This window comes from Saccostrea cucullata, unplaced genomic scaffold, assembly GCF_032062105.1.
Source record: "Saccostrea cucullata isolate Sc308-1 unplaced genomic scaffold, CSIRO_AGI_Scuc_v1 ctg149, whole genome shotgun sequence".
In the NCBI taxonomy this organism is placed as follows: Eukaryota; Metazoa; Mollusca; class Bivalvia; order Ostreida; family Ostreidae; genus Saccostrea; species Saccostrea cuccullata.
Genome location: NW_026933711.1, coordinates 506,601 through 529,000, shown reverse-complemented (window position 1 = coordinate 529,000; position 22,400 = coordinate 506,601). Strand labels below are relative to the sequence as shown.

General features: G+C 33.5%; 1 protein-coding gene across 1 annotated transcript; it reads right to left on the bottom strand.

Annotated features, from left to right (window-relative positions):
- Positions 1-617: 617 nt before the first annotated feature.
- On the bottom strand, positions 618-20,307 carry LOC134239050 (solute carrier family 4 member 11-like). Its single transcript, XM_062721195.1, has 19 exons — positions 20,200-20,307; positions 16,732-17,093; positions 14,366-14,419; positions 13,372-13,409; positions 12,471-12,675; positions 11,631-11,715; positions 10,924-11,047; positions 10,462-10,662; positions 9,721-9,805; positions 8,700-8,822; positions 7,663-7,776; positions 7,133-7,265; positions 5,286-5,359; positions 3,942-4,164; positions 3,649-3,755; positions 3,235-3,409; positions 2,907-3,080; positions 2,572-2,764; positions 618-737 (listed from the first exon to the last, which is right to left on the bottom strand). Exons 2-19 carry the CDS (start codon positions 17,072-17,074, stop codon positions 618-620), a joined length of 2,571 nt encoding a protein of 856 aa, XP_062577179.1. The 5' UTR covers positions 17,075-17,093; positions 20,200-20,307.
- Positions 20,308-22,400: the final 2,093 nt, after the last annotated feature.

The following is a 22,400-nucleotide window of genomic DNA, read 5'->3' as shown; positions in this document are numbered from 1 at the left end:
GAGGAGAAAGGAGATTTTGTTCTTTGTAAAACTAAAGTGCATGTATTGTATATATATATGTAAAATATAAAGCAGCTAGAAATAAGGGGTCTTGAATCTGTGTCTCTGTCTTCTATAAAGAAAAACTAGGCTAAAAATCATTAATGTGTTAAATAAACTAGGTTAAAAAATAAACCCAGTCAAAAGGCTACACATCATTGTGTCCATTAACTACATGTAGTAGGCTATAAAACACTATATATACACAGTCAATATGACTAGTCTACTAATGGCAGAAATGCTACATTCTCGCTGTCATCAGGATAATGTTATCCACAGTTTGCTGAGCTAAAAAATGTGATTTTTAAGTTGGGCAAGATGATGGAACATTAACACTAAAAATATAAATCTGTACAGTTGAACATTTCTTTTTACATTGTACTTGTTTGTGAGAAATGATGATACAGATATGCATTCTTTAAAAAAAACAGTGATAAACAATTTACAGTACACATTTTCTCCTAGACCTATAATCACAGTCTTTAAAGAGAAGTAAAATAAAATGACAGCTATACTGCGCTCACACCACACAGTCCAGTATGTTCATCTAACTTGCACTAGTGAGTACAGAACATTCATCAGAGTTCAGTCTCGATGTAATGGCCTACAGAAGATGCATGTCTCCCAGAACACTTCCTCAATGTCCATCTATAGCTTTGAGAAATTTCTGATGTATGAGACGAGGAATCACTTTGTGTCTGAAACAAAATCATTATAAAATTATGATATACAAGTATTTAATTTGATTCCTCAAAATAATCTTCCACAGGAAAATACATTTGATTTTGATAGCATTCCCTGAATAAGAGGATATTTTGACCTGTACGTCTCTAGCCTTATGCGAGTGGAATTATTTTTTAAACTTGTATTTCTAATTTTCTCTAGCCTTACCTGAATGGCCTGACATTTTGACCTTTATTACATTTTTACCTGTGAAATACTGTAATTTATTCATTGAATAAAAATGATATCCTGTCACAGTGTGAAAGGATATCAAAATGATATCCTGTCACAGTGTGACGAATATCCTGATATTTCCCTTCCCATTGCTGTAACCTTAATACCATTCTGACAGCGAATAAAACTGTCAAAATTATCAAAAATATGTAGCTGAATCCATGTTTACAGTGTCTACACTTCACATAGCTATGACGTCTCCACCGCTCAACTATGACGTCACGAGCCTATGACTGTATTACAAAAAGACAGAGGCAAATCAAAGATATTTTTTTAATGTAATAAACAGAAAATTCAATGTTTTGGCCTGACATTTTGAATATCCTGTATTTCTGTAACCTTAATACCAGAGTGGGATGATTTCCCCCTGTATTTCTCTAGCCTTACCTGAGTGGCCTGACATTTTGACCTGTATTTCTGTAACCTTAATACCAGAGTGGGATGATTTCCCCCTGTATTTCTCTAGCCTTACCTGGGTGGCCTGACATTTTGACCTGTATTTCTATAACCTTAACACCTGAGTGGGATGATTTCCCCCCTGTATTTCTCTAGCCTTACCTGAGTGGCCTGACATTTTGACCTGTATTTCTATAACCTTAATACCAGAGTGGGATGATTTCCCCCCTGTATTTCTCTAGCCTTACATGAGTGGCCTGACATTTTGACCTGTATTTCTATAACCTTAATACCAGAGTGGGATGATTTCCCCCTGTATTTCTCTAGCCTTACCTGAGTGGCCTGACATTTTGACCTGTATTTCTATAACCTTAACACCTGAGTGGGATGATTTCCCCCCTGTATTTCTCTAGCCTTACCTGAGTGGCCTGACATTTTGACCTGTATTTCTATAACCTTAATACCTGAGTGGGATGATTTCCCCCCTGTATTTCTCTAGCCTTACCTGAGTGGCCTGACATTTTGACCTGTATTTCTATAACCTTAATACCTGAGGGGAGAACTTACCTGAGTGGCTGACATTTTGAACATTTCTATAACCTTAATACCAGAGTGGGATGATTTCCCCCCTGTATTTCTCTAGCCTTACCTGAGTGGCCTGACATTTTGACCTGTATTTCTATAACCTTAATACCTGAGTGGGATGATTTCCCCCCTGCACACAGCACCACCAACTGTAGAAGTTGTAGAACTGTGAAGAGGTGAATCTTCCCCCCTGCCTTACCTGGGGACCTGACATTTTGATGTATTGATAACCTTAATACCTGAGTGGGATGATTTCCCCCCTGTAATGTTACAACATATATATATAAGTAAGAAAAAACAATTTGAGATAAGGGTAAGGAGTGAATCCGAATGCACACAGCACCACCAGCTGTAGTAGTTGTAGATTTTTGAAGAGGTATCTTCCCAATTTTCCCTACTTGTAGTTTTTTGTAATGTTACAACATACATATAAGTTAGAAAAAACAATTTAAATGGCTGGGTACCACTAAAATCACATGTAAAGTGATATAAAAAATTCATTTTTAAAGGGTCAATTACTCTATTATAAACTTAAACAGAGTTGTTTGTGAAACACTTATCCCCCCCCCAATTCAAGTGAACTGACTATAATACCTGTTCAGTTATAAGCAGCATGATTCTTTCAAACAGCTGGTTCCCATACAATGCTGTGACACCAACATACAGAAATAGACCATACAGCACAGGGGTGGGAATATAGGCAAGGAAGTTCAGGATGAGTAGGGAAAGCCCAATCAGAATGTGGGAAAAGATTGCTGTTAGCCGAGTCTCGCGTACTCTCACAATTCTGTAAGTAAATGTAATGAAAATTGATAAAACATGACACAAATCTTTCCACAGTGACTTCAACTGAAATTTTTATGCCAAATAAATCCATACACCTTTTGAAAATTAAAGATCAAATTTAAAAGTTCTGTTTGTAATCTTACATTTGGTAAATGTGACCTTGATCGACCCTCTCCTCCACATCAGCTAGAGCCCTGACGTGGAGCGGGGAGTGAGGGAGTGCGGCATGGACCAGAGGAAAGGCCAGCATGCTCAAAAAGGCATTAATCACACCACAAACCAGGAGGTCCCAGTGGTAAGATGTACCCTTTTTTAACCTGAAAAAATCAGAACACAATTTCATTAATTATATTGTAATATTTTCTCTGTTTTTTGTGTAAAAATGACTATAACTGCATGTTCACCTAATATACTTTTGGTATGGTGTACGGTTTCAATATGGTGTCCACATCACTTAGACTTTTCACTTACTTGTTTTGTGGAGCGTTGACAAGTGCTGCAGAGATGTTTTGATCCATGAAGAACAGGAGAGATAAACAGAAACCCAGCCCCATGGCACCAAACACCGCCCCCACGGACAGGTTATAAATGGGAACCAGTTTAAAAACGTCAAGCGATAATTCACCCGGAATAAAACTACTGTCCACTGAAAAATAAGTAAAAAAAGTAATAACCTAGAGTTTTGGAAAGGAATGGACAATTGTAACATTTCTCATAATAATGTGCATGTACTAGTAAAGTTAATACCATTTGCCACATTTTAAGGGCACGTACTGGCTGCAGACTTGGTTCAAGTCTGTCTTTGATAAGAAGGCCGTGAAAACTATGGACCTTATCAGGGTTCAAAGCCCAGAGTGGCTCCTTGAACTCTACTAAGTTACTCACACTTTACAGTCCTGAACACATAGGATCCAAAGAAACTCATAATAATAACAGCCACAGGGAGGGAGTAGTCGGCCAGCAATTCTCTCTTCCCAGCATTCAAATAAGGACTGAAATCAAACAATGTTCATAGAGGAACCTGGTACATTCATACAAGATATCTAAACGGGGAAAAAATCTAAATACTAAAAGAAGAAACTGAAACAACATCATCCTTTGTATGTTCATCTATGACTACACTGTAAGCAATAATTACATGTACTTGCAATTTTTGCGTGAGAGTTAAGCTGACTTACGTCATGGTGAAGTTATACAGGGTGACACCGAGCCAGAGTGTCCCCAGTAGTAACAGTAGATACAGCAGGCTGACGTCCCGTTCACAGACATCTTGTGGAGCTGTACTGTTCACCACAGACGTGATGGTGTTCGTTACATTCGATGCTACTGAATAATTCACTGTGGAACTCTCTGAGACAGTGGACATAGAGCAAGCTGGAATGTTATAATGGGCTCCAAAGTCTACAGAAAAAAAGGATTATTGTTAAAAATATGAAGTGAACTCCAATATTCATATGGCACATGCATACCTGTATACATGTATATAGTCTAAAGTCTAAAACTCAAATGGTCCCCTCCTTCCAAAAGAAATAAATAATATGAAGTGAACTCCAATATTCATATGGCACATGCATACCTGTATACATGTATATAGTCTAAAGTCTAAAACTCAAATGGTCCCCTCCTTCCAAAAGAAATAAATAAACATGATGCATTTATAGTGAAATACTAATGCCCCCTTGTTGCCAAAGTTTTCAAGTACAGGTCAAACTCCAAGGTCAAGACCTAAGTTTAAAAAATATTGGTACTCAAATATAGGTCTTGTCACAAGGTATAAATATGTAAATTAAAAAGTCATATGCGGCACAAAAGCATGGCCAGCTAATATTAAAGTTTTTCAAAAGTAGGTCATTGTCCAAGGTGAACGTCATGAGGTTATAATTGGTGTCAAATAAAGCTCTTGTTACAATGAATACATAGTAAAATATAAAAGCCCTGAGCACAGTAAATGATTTTTTCCTAACTCAAACATGAAGATCATGAGGTCAAAAATTTGCTATCCATGCAAAGAAAGTCTAAAGAAGTACATGTGTGCATGATACTCAGTATATAAAATTCCTAAAACCCACCATCCAAACATAATGGCCATGCAAGATTAAAGTTTTTCAAAAGGAATATACATGTATATATAATTGAAATATTAAAGTCATAGCACCAACCATCAGTCAAACTTTGTTATCTCTAACCCAATTAGATCAAGAAAAAAGATGAAATATCTAAGTCTTAAAGAAATCAAAGTTTAAAACATGAAGAAAGTGTAGTTGGGACTTTCAAGTAACTTCCACACATTTATGGTATTCAAGCTATCAACATTCTAGATAAATTCATATTGCCAGCAGAATACATCTTCATGATAAAAGATAGACTGCAATAACAAGATTCTCAGCATTATCTTTATCAGGCAGGTGTGTTCTAAAATCTCTCACCACTGCTTCACTTTCAAATTTAAACTCTGATTCAAGGATAAGGTGAGAGAAATATTTCAATCAAAAGATTTTTTTAAAAATTCAAAATGTTCTTACTGCTCACAGCATCCTTGAAAGCGTCGACACAGAATGCAATAGAAATAAATACAGCAAATATCTCTTCTGATGATCTGGAACACAAAAATGAACAAATCAAGATCTTCTCAACAATTCTTTTCCATGCCTGTTTAAAATAAACATCAGATGAAGATATTTCCTATTTATTTTCTTTTTTATCAGTTTGTAGGCAGATGAAAGATGTCCTCTGTTCATCAATAAGGTACAAATATTTACATTAAAACTATCACAAAATCAAGTATCTTTCACACCAATAAGGCCATTATTAAAAAATGTTTAGTTTGATGTAATTTAACCTGCATTTATAAAGGTGTGTAGAAATTTTTAATTATAATAAACAAATGGTCAATAAGACAGATTGATTTATAGCTGTAAGAAATCATGTTGACAATCCATACTCTCCAGGAAACAGAAAATTAAAAATTTGATGGGTTGGTCATCGTACGTAAAACAAATCATTTTTTATCATTGGCATTCAGCAAAATGATTGGCATTCAGATACAAAAGAAATTGCTTCTCAGGAAGCCATGCTTTCTTTGCTGATGGTTTACATGTACACTGTATATGATTTCACAACTGATGAGTCTGTTCTCATGAATTTAATAGCTGTATAACTATAAAAAGTTATAGGAATTCTTCAAGGTACAATATTGTATTAAGATGTTTATTATTTTACACAATTTACTTGACAAACTTCACCAAACTTTGTCTCAAAATTTAATACTAGCCTACTCTCAAAGAGATATTTGTACCCTATGGGTGATATGACTATTCGAATGGAGCATCCATTCAAAAAAGCTTGGCATTGCTCCTAGAAACCTTACTGAAGCAAATCTGACTAAGAAAATGTAATCCTAGTCATACTGAAGGTCAACCTAACTCAATTGTCTGATGTTGTAGTGATGAATCAATATACCAAACAACATCTTAAACTGGCATATAATCAATAATTCCATTCATGTTTGTAGTTTGAGTGAATTAAGTGTCATTTGCCAGCCTTAGTGAGATTTCCTCCTTTAATCATAAGACTGTTCAGTCATGTAATATTCAGTGTCTTGTTTCAGACATTACTTATCATTGATTACTGCTAGATAATACTACACAATTGGAAGGCATGATCAGTATTCCAGAATGTATATTCTTCTCAATAATTTTAGAAAAAAAGTTAGTTTTTGTTATCTTTTGGTTCAAAAACTAAAGAAAAAAACGCAGAAGTCTCTGATGAGACTGTAGCTCTACTGGTTTGTACTTAAAGCAAGTTAGCACTTAGACTTAAAACTACTGAATAGTAATAAAAAGAATAATCTTTCATTGAGTTTCTTTTCATAGCAATTTAAGATTTATTGTAAGCAAACAAAAACTGTAGAAGGAGATCAATTTTGAAAGAATTTTAAAGAAATTTCCATTTCCAGTAACCATTGCAACACCATTCATCAGAGAAGAAGTGTAAAGAGAATTGGGTATTTAAATGTATTGTACTTGCATGCCATGTTATTTTAAAATTAGACCCAAACTATAAAAACTCCTCTATTTTTAGCAACTATGGCATCAACTTTCATTGAAATAAAAAACAGATAATGGAATTATGTATCTGAATGTAGCTTACTTGTGTGCCAATTTTTATTGAAATGTTTAGATTAAAACTGTAGGAGGAGTAGCATTTTTATTATCATTTTGTATGAGATGAACAGACAGACATCTAGACAAACAATAAACATCTTACTACTGCATAAACTATTCTGGTCTCTAACCAGTAGAGCTAAGACTTAAAGATTACACTGATAAGTACCAATTAATTATTATAATTATAATATAAATGAACATACCTTGTGGACCATTTCATCAGTACGCTGAGATCAAAAGCTGAATACAAGAAGAGGAACAGACTATTCCAAAGTCCCACACAGGCATACATGGCAGGAAAGTCAATATCAAAGTCCTCACAGATACTGTATATAACTAAAAAACAAACTCAGAATGTTTGAATCCAGACAAGTTATTTGTATGCAAAACTATACAGAGATATACATGTAATATTATGATAGAGAACAGGGGGCCTTTGTTGGCTAGTTTTATATGACAAACTTTGTTTCATCATGGACTAAATAAATAACCATTTTTTATGAAATTCAGGAAAGAAAAAGTAAACTTTTAAAAAAGTCAGTTTATGACCACTTAGCCCCATCCTGGGGCCTGGTCAAAAGGGACAAAATTTACAATTTTTGTCATATTGAAAATGTATTATCATTTTCTGAATTTATTTGAAACAACAGTGTACTTTATTTCTTGTATGATCACTTTTCAATCTTAGTTTGTGTGTGTGAGGGGGAGGGGGTTGTTACAAAAGTAAACTTACTTTTAGTGTACAAGGCCAGTGGTGCCGTTGTCAGTAACACAATGTGAGGAGTTCCACCAAAGAAAGCAAACACCAAGCCTCCAAATGTCTGGGAATATAGCACTTTCTCTACACCTGTCAAAACAGAAGAATTATTGCTTTTTTGCTAGTTTAAATTCTGACTGTCTATGACAAGATCGGACTAATCAAGTTCCTTCTTGAGGACTACGCAATTTCTTTACAAAGCCTTTTAGAGGTAATTAAGTGATATCCCAATCCTCACTGAGTTGTCCTTTGACTGAAAAAAAAGGTGAATATCCCTATACTTACTGAGTTGACCTTTATTGACCCTTGACAGATAAAGAGGTGATGTCCCAATACTTACTGAGTTGACCTTTTATTGACCTTTGACAGATAAAGAGTTGATGTCCCAATACTTACTGAGCTGACCTTTCGTTGACTTTTGACAGATAAAGCTGTGATGTCCCTATACTTACTGAGTGGATCTTTGGCTGACAATGAGTGATGCCCCTATACATACTGAGTTGACCTTTAACTGATGAACAGGTGTTGTCCCAATACTTGAGTTGACCTTTTGTTGACCTTTGACTGACAAAAAGGTGAATGTCCCTATACTTATTGATTTGACCTTTTGATGATCTTTGACAGATGAAACAATGTCCCTATACTTAATTAATGAGTTGACCTTTGACTGACAATGAGGTGATGCCCCTATACTTACTGAGTTGACCTTTTGTTGACCTTTGACATAGAAGTGATGTCCTGATACTTACTGCATTGACCTTCCCTTGACCTTTGATAGATAAATAGGTGATTCCCTATACTTAATGAGTTGACTTTTGACGGATAAAGAAGTGATGTCCCTATACTTACTGAGTTGACCTTTTGTTGACCTCTGATAAAGAGGTGATGTCCCGATACTTACTGTGTTGACCTTTCCTTGACCTTTGATAGATAAAGAAGTGATGTCCCTATACTTACTGAGTTGACCTTTTGTTGATCTTTGACAGATAAAGAAGTGATGTCCCAATACTTACTGAGTTGACCTTTTGTGTTGTTGGCATTGAGGACACCAAAAGCAATGGAGGGCATTAGACAGGCAAAATATAGGAACAGCGTGGTGGAGATGGTCTTCTGAACCGACTTCTTCCCAACCACTCCTGAAATTAGATTTTATTTTGCAGCTGTAGGATTCTTTACATTTCCTGACCTCCATGCAAAATCACTCTGCACTGGATTTACTTAATTAATTATAACTAGGTTTGACCATCCTATAAGACTAAATACACCTCAAAATGTTGCAGTGATTTTAAAAAATTGAAAATGATTTCAATAGTGTTTTTGTCAACTTCTACTGAAAATACTGATCATTTGAAATTTGAGATTAATTGCAGACACAAATTGGTTTAAACATTCTATTGATTTTTCTATTTGAGTTATCATTATCATCAAAATTGAAAAAGAGTTTTACTAATGGGATATGTATAATCATTCTATCTCATGTGCATATTGTTTCATTAATTTCTTCAATTTTAGGTAGGTTCCACTTTTCAAGATTATCATCAAAATGCAAAACTTTCTAGTTTAAACATATAAAATCTTTATGCATTATTTTTTTGTTTAAAGATAAAATTCCAAGATCTGTTAACTTTCAAGATACACATGTTGGCATAAAATCTGTACTTTTAATACTCTATAGAACCCTCAGAAGCAATAGATCTAATATTCAGTTTCTTCTATCAACATATAAAAGCTTTACATTCTGTGTTCTTTACTAATTAAATAAAAAACTGCTACATTATAAAAATACAACAACAAATCTATTTTTAATATTCACCAAAGAAATTTTTGGATTCATTTTATGTAAAGCCCTTCTGGCTGCATGAACATCAAAACCATTAAGATTAATTAACAAATCCATCTCCAGCATTTGAAACAACATAGCTAAAATTTTTTATAAGTTAGAAATCGGAATGTATAATCAGGAATTAATTGCCTGTATAGAGTGCGGATTAAATGTTTGTCTGGCTGTGTACGAGTCGCGGTGTTGATACCTACCATCCTTATAATCGGAGATATAGACAGGGATTCGCCGTCTCAGGTCTTCTCTGATCCCGCGGAACAAACTACACCGAAACGAAGTCTGGGAAAGAGAAAATAAGACATCAGTAACAAACAGTAATTCAACCTGTCTCTAGACCTTGAAATGAAATGTCTGCATTGCAAGAATCCATGCTCAATTAAGTAGTCAAGGAATGTAATTAATTAAAGTTCATAATTAGACAAGAATACTGGAGACTGTTAACCAACCTCAAAGAGAAACTATTTTCCCCAGCCTCCTCCCCATCCCACTCCTTATATATGTTAATAAAATCTCTCCAAAATCTCATTTTCTGTAATTGCTAGTCAAAAGGCATAGTAAATGTACTTTGATAAAATACTAGTATCCATTAATTTAAGCAAAAGGTGGCTTAAAACTGAACATTTAACTATAGCCTGTTTAAATAATGAAAGGAGTGGTTACATATACATAATAATTTCATACTTAATATCCTGTAAGCAATTTACCTTTAATAAACCCTGGTTCTCTTTATTTGTGTACATTATATTGAGTTCAGAATACTTGAAAGTTTACATCTCAAATTGCAGACAAAACATTCAATGATCATTTTTAACCACCAATTTGACAAATCTTGAACATTAAAGACAAAAGCATAGGGAAAAGCCTGACACTATTATTTTATGATAAACATGAATATGTACTTTAAAGTTTTTAAGATTAAAAGATAATCTGTTCACCTGTTCTTGGTGTTCAGAAGAAAACATGGCCTTTTCTGAGACCCAGTTTTTCTGTTTCTCTGCCAGTGCGTTAGTGTGTGTCTCTAGAATTTGTTTGAATTCTGTCTCATTTCTGGCCTCCAGCAACTTCATACGTAATTCGGGGTCAGACATTATCGTGGAGAACGTCCTGCCAGTCTCCAGCTCATTCTTTGTTCCTTTCTTTAAAATAAATTAAACAAGAATTTGATTAAGCTGAAGACTCTAATTTTACTAAACTTTTCAGAATGAATAAGAAGCAAGCCCACAGGCTTGTATCATCTAATACGAAATATAGACGTTGTGCATTTTAGCTAGGTTCAATTAACTTATTGCTAGATCTCCTGTCTTTTTCGTTTTGCTGATTGTACACAAGCTTTCCGAGACATATAATTACACTGATCAGTTATTTAAGATTTATAAAGTGTTTAAGCTGGTTTTCACCTCTTTGGTAGGTGTTAGAACCACGATGACAAAGTAGACTTCTTGGCTGGAGGTTCCCAGATTTGCGGGGTGGTGCAGGCGAGCTATCCCCACATGTCTGGACTGGATAGAAGGAATGCTAGCCCTAAAAAAATTTAACAAAAGCCATTTACATCAGTGTGTCATTTATTTACACGTCTTCCTCCATATAAAGCTATTAAAAAGTGAATCTCTTCGTATCTGAAAGACGCAAGTCAAATGGAACATTAACAATTGCCATTACATATTAAAAATATCAACTGCTCCACAAAATGTTCTATATTTGAGATAATTTCCTAACATAAATTTTTGAAAGTGCCCATGAGTTTCAATTTTTTTGTCAAGACAAGTCTTGAAAGACTTTATAGCAAAGACTGATTCTGAAAATAATTGACCTTGACAATATATATATAAATTATCAAAAATAGGTCAACATTAAAGGCAGATTTTCAAATAAAAAAAGAATATAAACATACGAAAACATCTATCTATACTCAATCCATTAAGCATTTTCATAATAATGCTAACAGAAGCTATTTATAAAGCGGCTTTAGCTGTCATGTCCATCTAACTTTATAGGTTTTTAACATCAGCCTTTGGTCTGTTCAGTATATCTATATTACAAGGCTGTAATTTACTGCTAGGCTAAATTTATAGGGTTTAGATTTTATAGATGTTTGAAATCTTACAAAGCGCAGATCCAGTTCTGGTCATAATCAAACCCTCCTCCTTCTGATATACTGGTACATTGAAGGGTTCGACTCAGCTGGTGGACTAAAATAAAAAAAAAAATGTGTGTTAAAAGTACACCTCAGATGTAAATCATTACGATTTTACACTTTTAACGATTGAGTTAATATTTTATAAATAGGTATGCTCATGCACTTTATATAAATATAGATAATACTATAAATATACTCCCTGGTAAATCAAAATCCAAAAGATTTTACTTTTACTTCAACCTACATATCTCAGCAAGACAACGGTCTGATTTGTATCACATCTTTTGATGAGAAAGTACAAACAGGGCTCTTGGCTCTCAAAGATGATAACCCGCTAACTACATTCATTTCTATCTTAATTATTTACATTTATCCGTAATAAAGAATCATGAAAAATTCATTATCAAACATCAAAGTAAAAAGAGTAGAACTATAATTAATAGTGACTGCATTTTTCATGACCTTTGTTAATTACAAACTGGTGAAAAGGGAAAAAAAGTTCTCAATTTATTAACTGATTGCCTACAAAAATGTGAATATGAGCAAGGATTTACGATACATATTATATTATGAAATCAAACTTGAAATGACCTTGGGTTTCAATTGCTGTGTTTAAATACTTTTTATCATTCTGTGACACAAATTTATACTGTATAAGTGAATAAATGTATAAAAAACAAAACAAAAACATAGCACATACCAATTGATTCTTTAATAAAAAAGAGAAAAAAATCATTATTAATGTAATGCCCCAAGTTTTTTGTGAAACACATTGTGTGACCTTGACATAACCTTGACCTCACTTACCACAATCATGAGTAAAGAGAGCAGATCTGGCCTGGTCAAAGCTGTGTTTACTGCCTGTGCTGTCCAACAACTTGTGAAGGATTTCATCAATGATTTCATCCAAACTGACCTTGTTCAGGTCAAGAATTAAAACTGTCTTTTTCAGAAAGTTCTGTACATCCATTGAAGCCCTGACTTCCATTGAGAAGTCTTTCATCGGTAATTTCTGGGACAAAAAAGAAAAATTTATTCAGTAGTCATTACAGTCTCTCTCTCTTTTTCTCTTTCTCTCTCTTATTTTGTTTATAAATCTTATCCCAGGTGTATTTATATACACATGTAAATACTACTGGTGTTGAATAGAACATTAAGTTAAAAAAAAGACCGGATTTTTTAGAAGTTCACCTACAAAATGAGATAAGCCAGATATTTGTGAATTTTACTATCACCTCCAAATGTGACCTTCAGAATACAATTCTGCTGAATAAAACAATGTATATTTGTTTTCTGTGGTTGCACTCATCCAAGATTGACAAAGCACCTTGTAGCTCAGTGGGAAGGTGCTAATTAATTTGCTAATTTCCCCCTTGATCTGTTTGTTTTTTGTTCTTTTTATAGCTTGCCACTAAATTCCCAATCTATAAGGGGAGAACTCTACACATTCCAAGATAAACTCAAGAGTATTTCAAATTCTTTGTTCAATGTTATTTCATCTGAGGCAATCTTTTTTTTTCCTTGGCAGCATCTTTTTGTAATTAATGCACTCAACTTTTAATTCACATATTTATAGCCTGGGTTCTGAATTGTAATTGGTTTTAATTCTTCACTGAGAGAAATTGTTAATCTGTCAGGCAGAGACAGTGGTGAAATACAGGCACGGCTCTCAACAATTGCATGTGGAATAATGATTATAAGTACGTACCTCGTGCTTCGAGTACATTAGGGTCAGACCCGACTCATCTAGAAAAAATAAAACATTAACAGTTAGTTAAGTCATTCAAAAAATACTGCCGAGATGTAAGCTGTACACTTCAAACGTTTTTTGGTTATAAAATGGTAACAATCTGATATTTATTATACATGTATTATGACTTTCTCAAGTGTTATCTCAACAAAGAGAGCATGCTGGGTAATGATATACACCAATCAGTTCAATAGATCATTTAATAGGCCTGGAGCTCTTTTATAGATCTTTAAGTATAGCAGCTGATTTTTGAAAGGTACGTATTAATTTGCTTTTGATGCAAATGCAAATGTTTTCTCAAATGCAGTGCAGCTGCATTATAATTGTACATCATGCCTGTTACTTTTTAAAGCAATAAAATTCACTGCATGTGCTGTGAGATCCCATATCTATAGAATGTTGGCTAAATTTTTCTCAAGGACATTCTTAAGAGGTCAAGGTCACAATCACCTTACACGAACTGAATTGGCCATGTCTCTCTTGTGACAGATCCAGGAATTGTTATCAATTTGGGGGTTTGGGCCTGGGGTGGGGTCGGAGGGTGGGGGTGGGGGGTTAACTTAAGGCCTCAAGTGGGTCCAGGGCAAAGCCAAAGTAGAAGCAAATCCTCTAGAAAGGTTATTGGAATTTATTAGAACAGTTTTTGACTTATTCAAGTTATACTTTAGGTATAATAAGAGAAATACAAGCATCTTACTAAAAAAAAAATGATGTTTAAATCCTTAAGCATGTTCACAAATAGGGAAGTTTGATTCCCCATCTCTTTCTAAATCTGCCCCTGCTCTATCCCAAGCCAGTAAATTAGTATTGTATTGAATTCTTCTTCCCTATTCTATGTCAACAGACATTTCAAAAACATGCTAAATATGATTTTTTTTTTCCTCCTGAGAGTTATTTGTGTTTTGTGGAATTTTTTTCCTTCTCTTATTGATTTAATCCTGTAGGTCCTTACCGTCATCTGAGTCCGACGTCTTCCAGCTGGTTCTATCACTACCTCTCCCGTCTCCTGAAGCAACAAACAAGTCAAAAACATGCATAACGGAATCCACAGGAAAACAAGCAACACTTAAACTTGTCTAATCATTTAGCTGTCACATTAAGGGACAACGACCCTCAGCCAGGAAGGACAACTCTTTAATTTATAATTTAATTCAAAAAGTCTTTAAATGAAGTTTGAAGATTAAATATTTTCATGCAAAATTTTCATTATATGCCTCTCAATGTGCTTCAAGAGTCTTTGCAAAGCTCCATAAATCACTTCTAATTTCATATCATGTTAATAAACATTGGTACATTAATCTAGAAATGCTTTTAAGGGATAAAAATTTCTACTTTTAATTAGACCTTTCTGAGAAGTTCAAAGACTCCTGAAGCACATTGAGAGGCATATAATGAAAATTGTTGCATGAAAATATTTAATTTTCAAGGTTCATTTAAAGACGTTTTGAATTAAATTATAAATTAAAGATTTGTCCTTCCTGGCTGAGGGTCAGAGTCCCTTAACAATGTTCTAAACACAATGTTTACTGCTCAAAATTTGGGAAAACTCTGATTTTCTGTAAATACGAGGGTTGATCCAAAAGTTCGTGGAATTTCTTCATATTTTATTTATCTATAATTGAAATTGATTGAATATTACAAATGAAAATATAGACACTTTAATTGTTGAATATTTTAGATAAAAAAAATATTTTAAATATTTGTGATAGTAACTCTATGGCAGTTGCCATAGAAACGGATGTTTGGAAATGCGGGGGAGACATCAACACGTTTATTATCAATTTAATTCTTAATTCTTGAAATGATAATAAAATCTCCCTATGTGTTATAGAGAACGAAAATTATGTCATTATTATGATTGCTTGATCTTTTATAAACCTTTGTGTGAGATTTTTACTGACTTTACTGGATATTTCATTCATTAGTTGAAGATTTATTGTTCATCTTCAGGTTGTTAGACAACGTCAAATTTCGGTCAAGTCATAAGTTTTATGAAAATCCCAGGATCACTCTATCTTAAACGCGTATATTATTGACACAGGATTGGGAAAAATGCATTTAGCTACTGGGTTCCAGTGTCGTAAGAAATATAAGAAAAATAGAACTTCCATGGACTTTGATTAAAGCTTAATTGGCCGCCTTTTGGAAGCTCTGTTTTAAGTGTTTATCCCCCTTGACAAATTAAAAGCGTTAATAGACGTTGTCGGCTGACGTACTGTTCTTGACATTGCCACTGATATTGGAACATCATATGGAAAGATGGAGAGTATTTTGAAATATGAGTGAAAAATGAAGAAAAGTTGGTACGAGAGGATACCCAGGCTTTTCATCAGAAAAAAAAATGGACAAAAGGTAGAATTATGTATTCGAATTGGACAGTTGGATGAGATGCTTCTAAAACGTGACGTGACATACCTAACTTGACGTTACGTCAAAGTCTCCCCCGGGTTTCACAACTATCCATTTTCAGAAAGCTTGTGTGACCTTATTGGTAATTAGAACGGGGTGAAATTTTCCAATATTGTTGCAGTATGACTCTATATTATAAATATGCCTATTGTTTGTTTTCATCAAATCACGATAAAATTTTAGAAAGAAATTCCACGAACTTTTGGATCAACCCTCGTACATGTAGCTACTTGCAATCATTTCTTATATTTGAGATTATATCGATATTATTGTTCCTTAGGTACCAGATTAGGCAAGTTCCAGTGTATTAACAAATTTCTACTGTAAACCAAAATAAAAAGTATCTACAATTCTAGAAATTAATAATAATTGCACAAATTACAAAAGAAAAATGTGCCATAACACATCATACAATATTATATATATATATATGTTGTATTTAAAATAAATTAGAAAGAGAACACCATAAATATCTACTGTGCAATAAATATACATATCTAAAAAGCAAATGAGAACTAATCTACATCTGTCTACTCCACAGATTTATATAGACCACGCTGTATGTTAAGGCCATAGGATGGGATATTTGATAATATCACATGGCAATTTGGAGTAAATTCATTTTTTAGAGAAATTTCATTTTTTATCATGTTTTTGCTTTGCATTTCAATATAGATTCAGTACACTTTGAATGACCCTCCCCTAATTCCGATGGCCTTGTAACTTAAAATTAAGATACTAAGAGGGATGGTCATCTCAACAACAGATCATATACAGCCATGAATTTCTAAAACACTCATTACCTTCAAGCATACTGTTACATCTCATCTTTACAGCAATCAGTCCATACAGTTACATTTGATCTTTACAGCGATCAGTCCATACTGCTGTTTTGAATTGTACACCTACCTACATAAGGATCATCAAACTTAATTCCGCTGATCGTACTCCGACTCCCGAACATGGAGTTCTTCCTCTGATTAGGCGACAGGTGATTATTACCCGCGGGCTGGCCATTCAGAGAGGCCACGGGAATCGCCCCCTCACTCTTGTGTCTCCTCCGCGATGATTCCGGGCTGGTCAGGTGACCATTCGGGGGGACCAGTGTATTACCAGACATATCTATACAAAAGGTTTCTTGATCTGGCGGGTTTGGTGGGGTGCTTTTCCTTTTGTAGGGGGGAGGTGGACTGTCCCCCGTATTGAGGGCCACAGTCAATTCCACATCCTGTGTAAGAGGTGTGTCCTCCATTATAAAGTTTGTTTAATACCTAAAAGTATAGAATAAAACAGGATTTGTTTCAAGTGTTAAATTATTTGTTCATTAAGAGGCCCATGGGCCACAACACTCACCTGAGTAACCTAGACCATTCTGTTCTTTATTTCCCTATACATTTATATATTCTTACTTGTAAAATTAAGATAATACTTGTATATTGTGGCCCAAATACTAACCCCAGCCCCATCCTACTCCCAGGTGTCTTGATTTGAACAAACTTGAATCTTTTTACATGTAAAACATTTCAACAATACCATCCTACAATATAATATAGATTTACATAATTTTTGTGCTGTACATAATAAATTATAATATATAGGCCTACACATACCTTTCTGAGCTGTATATTAATATGCATAAATGTCAAGTCATTCACACATTTTGATTCAAACATATTTTTAAATCAAAACATTTTGACAAGGTCTGTCTATTTAAATTTGACAGGAAAAACATGAACATTTTTCCAACCACATTGTTTATCCCCACTTAACGTTTGCATGGCACTCTTTCAGAATTAACTCAAAATGAACTGATCTTGTTTTTATCAACCATATTGCAAGATGCCCTTACAAATCTAGTAAACTGGAAACTCTACAAGGTTTCCAGGCAATAATTCAATCACCTTTTGAACTACTTCAAAGCAACTGAACTGAAATATTTCCTTTGTGAATATTTTTAGTCAGAAAATACACCGTGTAGTCAATTCATACATTTTCCATGTTTTCCACATGAACATATTAAATTATACATGTAAGGCAAAATGACACTTGCTATGATATTTAATTTAATGAAAAATTCATCTACAACAAAAAAATAGTAGCAGCTTAACTTCAAAGATAACATTTTCAAAAAAAAGGGGAAACATTGTTTATAAGTCAATTAAGTCATGAGATAAAAAATATTGCTTCCCAAAGAAAGGTGTTTTGACTCAAGTTACACATGTGTTTGCACGGTAGCCTCAGTCATTCAGGTCAAACTCTAAGGTCAAGGACATATAAGGTAAAATGTTGCTACCAAAAGAGGGAAAAAAAAGGGAAGGAAGGCCTTGACACATTTAACAATATGGAATATGAAAATTGGAGCACCTTCAACCATTCAACAGTAAATCTGTCCAAGATTAAAGTTTGTTTTTTAAGTAAATCACACTTCAAGTTCAAGGACTTGAGGTTAAATATGTTGGTATCCAAAGAAAAGTTTTGTCATGAAAAAAAAAACATTTCAACACCCAAACTTTATAACATCTCTGCAGATTTATGCACATGCATACCACTGTAAATTTGATGCCTGTGTGAAATATATAGGTGTATATCTCCTTCAGTTCACATCCAATGAACCAAAGTAGGTAAGTATGATTAGACCTAGATTTGTTCCTGTGATAATTTTGTGTCATCTCAATCATTTTGTTACCCTTGATTAGGTTCTATTATATCTCCCAGTTTTAAGTTTACAACAGAACTGAACCTCAGTCAGTGAAGGCAGCATTCTATAAAGAATTTTTCTCTTGCCTTGTTTCAGGTTCAGGTGAATGCAAGTAACTGACCAGTAGAAATTATAATGTCCACCTGTGCTCAGTTTAAGAGTACATGTGTATTTTCTTCTTTGGGAGGAGGCATTTATACAACAGAAAAACAAAACAAAAAAAGAGATAGCACAATCTCAATCACCAGGATTAAATGGGGCAATAACCATGTAGAAAAATATTAATGAAAAAAATAACAAACAAAAATTCACATCAGAAGGTTTTCTGGTGTGTTTTCTTTGTTGATTAGCCACAGGTGATCATGAATTAATGTCATTCATGCAGCTGTTCAATTTTTCCTATCATGTGTACAGATTTTTTTTTTTCACAAATGAATTCCACTTTCAAAATCATTAATAATTTATCATGAGTTTTTAAAAACATGAGCAAAAAAGTTTGAAATGGCTTTAGGAAAGATGCCTTTAATATAAGAGAAACTTTTGTTTTCTTGAAATGGAGCGGAGATTTGAATAAATTTGTTTAATAAAAAAATAATCTGAGCTATCGGAGTGGTTTAATCCCACTACTTCCACCTACAAATTTTATCAGCAGTGTTCAAAAAGTTTGTTTTGGGAAAAGAAATTAACAGCTGATCCAAGATGAAGATCACTTCTGCTTTTAATCTATTAATAAAGTGCGTACTCGTGATAAAATAGCTCAATCGACCTATGGTGTACCAAACGGTAAAAGAAAGCAACAATACAGGCGAATACTTCAAAGCTTCATAGCAAATCTTAATAAATTAAGGAGTGCTGTCTCTACAGGATTGTTATTGAATTCAGTTTAAATGTGATTTATAATCAAGGTATCAATTATCGAAATCTTCAGATTCTAAATCATCAAAAATACACGAATACATTTTTTCATGAAGTAGAGTATGTCCACATGGTGAAGAAAAAAGTAGTTTACCTTTGTTAAAGAGTCCAAAATCACGATCAAAACGTGCACATTACATCAGCAAGTTGAATGCTCATGCCGTTCAAGGTTATAATCTGAGCAAATTTAAAGCACCAAAATTAACGCACTGGAATCACCGGATTAGCACAAAACAATGGACAACTCAAATGTTTTCGATGCAAGTAGGGGTAGAGTGGGTACTAATTCGTCTGTTGTGTAATAATGATACAATCGATCGACTGGGGGTGATAAAATACAGGTGAACCCAAATAACCCGAGGGGTGTTATTAGTTGTCTGTAAGATATGAACTAACTCACAATGGGATCACAAACAGTCCAAAAGAAAGAAAAAAAACAAAAACAAACAAATAACGGTCTATGTAACACATCACAAAACAGTATCCCTGAGGATTAACACCTGTATGTAATACCTTAGAAAACTTATAAAATAAATTTCTCCACCTAACCTGTAATAACAACTCCGTATTAATGATGTTATGTCCAGTAAAATAAATAAATAAATGCAAAGCAAACACTCCCGGATGCTTTTACAGGACCCTCGTTTTTCATTTGAGAGACATGCATATTTAATTTCTTTTTCTTTAAAAGTTTCAAAGAGAATTTCCACATCGTTTAAAATGATGAATGACAGAAAAAAGTATAGCCTAAACCTAATGAATACCTGCCAGATTTAGCCCTCTACATTTCCAGAGTTCACATCTTACAAAATGTTGTAATCAAACTGAAAACAGCTCCAAGAACTTACGAGTATCATTTCATGCAAGGACTGAATTACTGTTAATTGATATAGCATGCTTCATTCGCATCTGCTTCTACAGAATTGCCCAAAAGTTTTGTCTATATGCCATGTTTTTACGATAATAGATTAATCATCAAATCTAAAGGTGTTTGCGTATATTGCATTTTTGTATCAGAATTAGATACAGATTAAGAGAAAAATTTCAGATTTTGGGATTTAGACTAATAAGTTTTAAAATGAGATTAAAGCTCAGGACTCTTCATCCATGTAGCGTTTTTGGTCGACTCTGTAGCAACCACTTATAGCCAGGTATATAATATATTTGACATCCCCTGGTCTAGTAATTGTATCATTACCATGGTACCACCTTGGCCACCATTGACTTCGATGATACAAAACCAATGATACAATGTTAGACCCACTGATTACGCGACACCACCAATGTTGCATGTACAAAGTCCATTATCCGATATTATATCCACGTATAATATTAAAATTGTTTTAAAATGCCTATAAAGGATAAATGATACAAACATTTATTTCAGTATTTCAAATCTGAAGTAATGCTACATGGGTTTTTTTTTATTCTAAACCCTCAACAGATAATTCGTGTAAAGAAACAAAAAAGCTTAACAGTCAATAACAGTTTGAAAAGTGTAAATTTTAAAAATGACCTTCATCTTTTACATTTTTCATGAAAATGAAAAGATTTTTTTTTAAATAATCGTTTTAACAAAACTACAGACTACTGATTCTGACCTTGACAAAATGTTAAGTCTCAAAAGTCAAGGATTACATTGCATGTGGTCCCATGTTTTTAGTACTGAACTGAATTTATTAATCTCTTCACAATTTTACAATTGTATAACGAGATATAAATGTAAACTACAATGATGACAAATAAAAACACTTATATGGCATGCGTGAGTGTGAGGATAGACAAATAGTACAATTATAGATTTAGGTCTTTACTAGTTTGGGGAGCATGTTTTAGTAATTTTTTTAATAAATATACACAGTCTTCTTAAAAATGACTGTTTATCTGAATTCATTATTTCTCTAAATGTAATCGTATTTTTGAATCGTAATTGTTTTTGCGTTAAACATTTTTTTCTTTCACGTGTCATTGACGTACAATTTAATATGTAATGGAATTCATCTCCTATTTCATTTAATTGACATTTCTTACATAGTCTAATCTCTCTTGGTTCATTTAACCAACGTCCAGTTTCAATTGGCAAATAATGATTACAAGTACGGAATTTGCAGAAATTTATGGCTTCTTTTCGTGATAGAATTTCTAAATATTTTTCAAATTTTAGTTCGTCTTTATATATTCTGTAATTTAAGGTCTTTGATAAATTTTGAACATCCGAATTCCATTTTTGTTTAAATTGATCTATTAAAGTTAGTTTTACTTTCGCTCTTAACATCTTGCGAAATGTATTTGTTTAGATTATGATTCAATTCTTCTATTTCTAGTATATTGATTTCATTATCTAGCATCTCTTCTATATTCTCAGGTATTTCGGGTGCCTTATTTAACTCTTTGAAATAATTAAATAATTTTTCAATATCGATTTGATCTGTATTTTTTTGTTTATTGTTTTTATTCAATATCTTCCAATATTGTCTGGGAGTTTTGAGTCGCATATTTTGTAACTTTTTGCTCATTTCTTCACTATACTTATTTATTTCCCTGTCTAACACTCTTTTATAAGCCTTTTCTTTGTTTTTAAGATTTTCTTTGGCATTTTGCGAACGTTTCCTGAAATAATAAACTTTGCTATTTCGGTATTTTTTTCTCGCTTTGTGACAAACTGTAGAAAACCATGGCTTATTGTTTTTATGAATGCTTTTAGTCGTTTTATTTTTGTTCACTTTAATTACTCCTAAAGCTTGTTTAGCTGCATCAATATAATTGTTATTTAGTTCATTTACAATACTGTTGACAATTTTCTCTGGGTTTTCACTGGAATTTATTGCTTGATCTATGTTTGATATCATTTCTTCGACGCAATTTTTGTTGATAGCCTGAATAAAAATATTTTCTTTCTCCGTATCCCATGGCTTTATCATTTCTAGATCAGTTGTAGAAACATTTGTTTTCATTTCGTTTATTA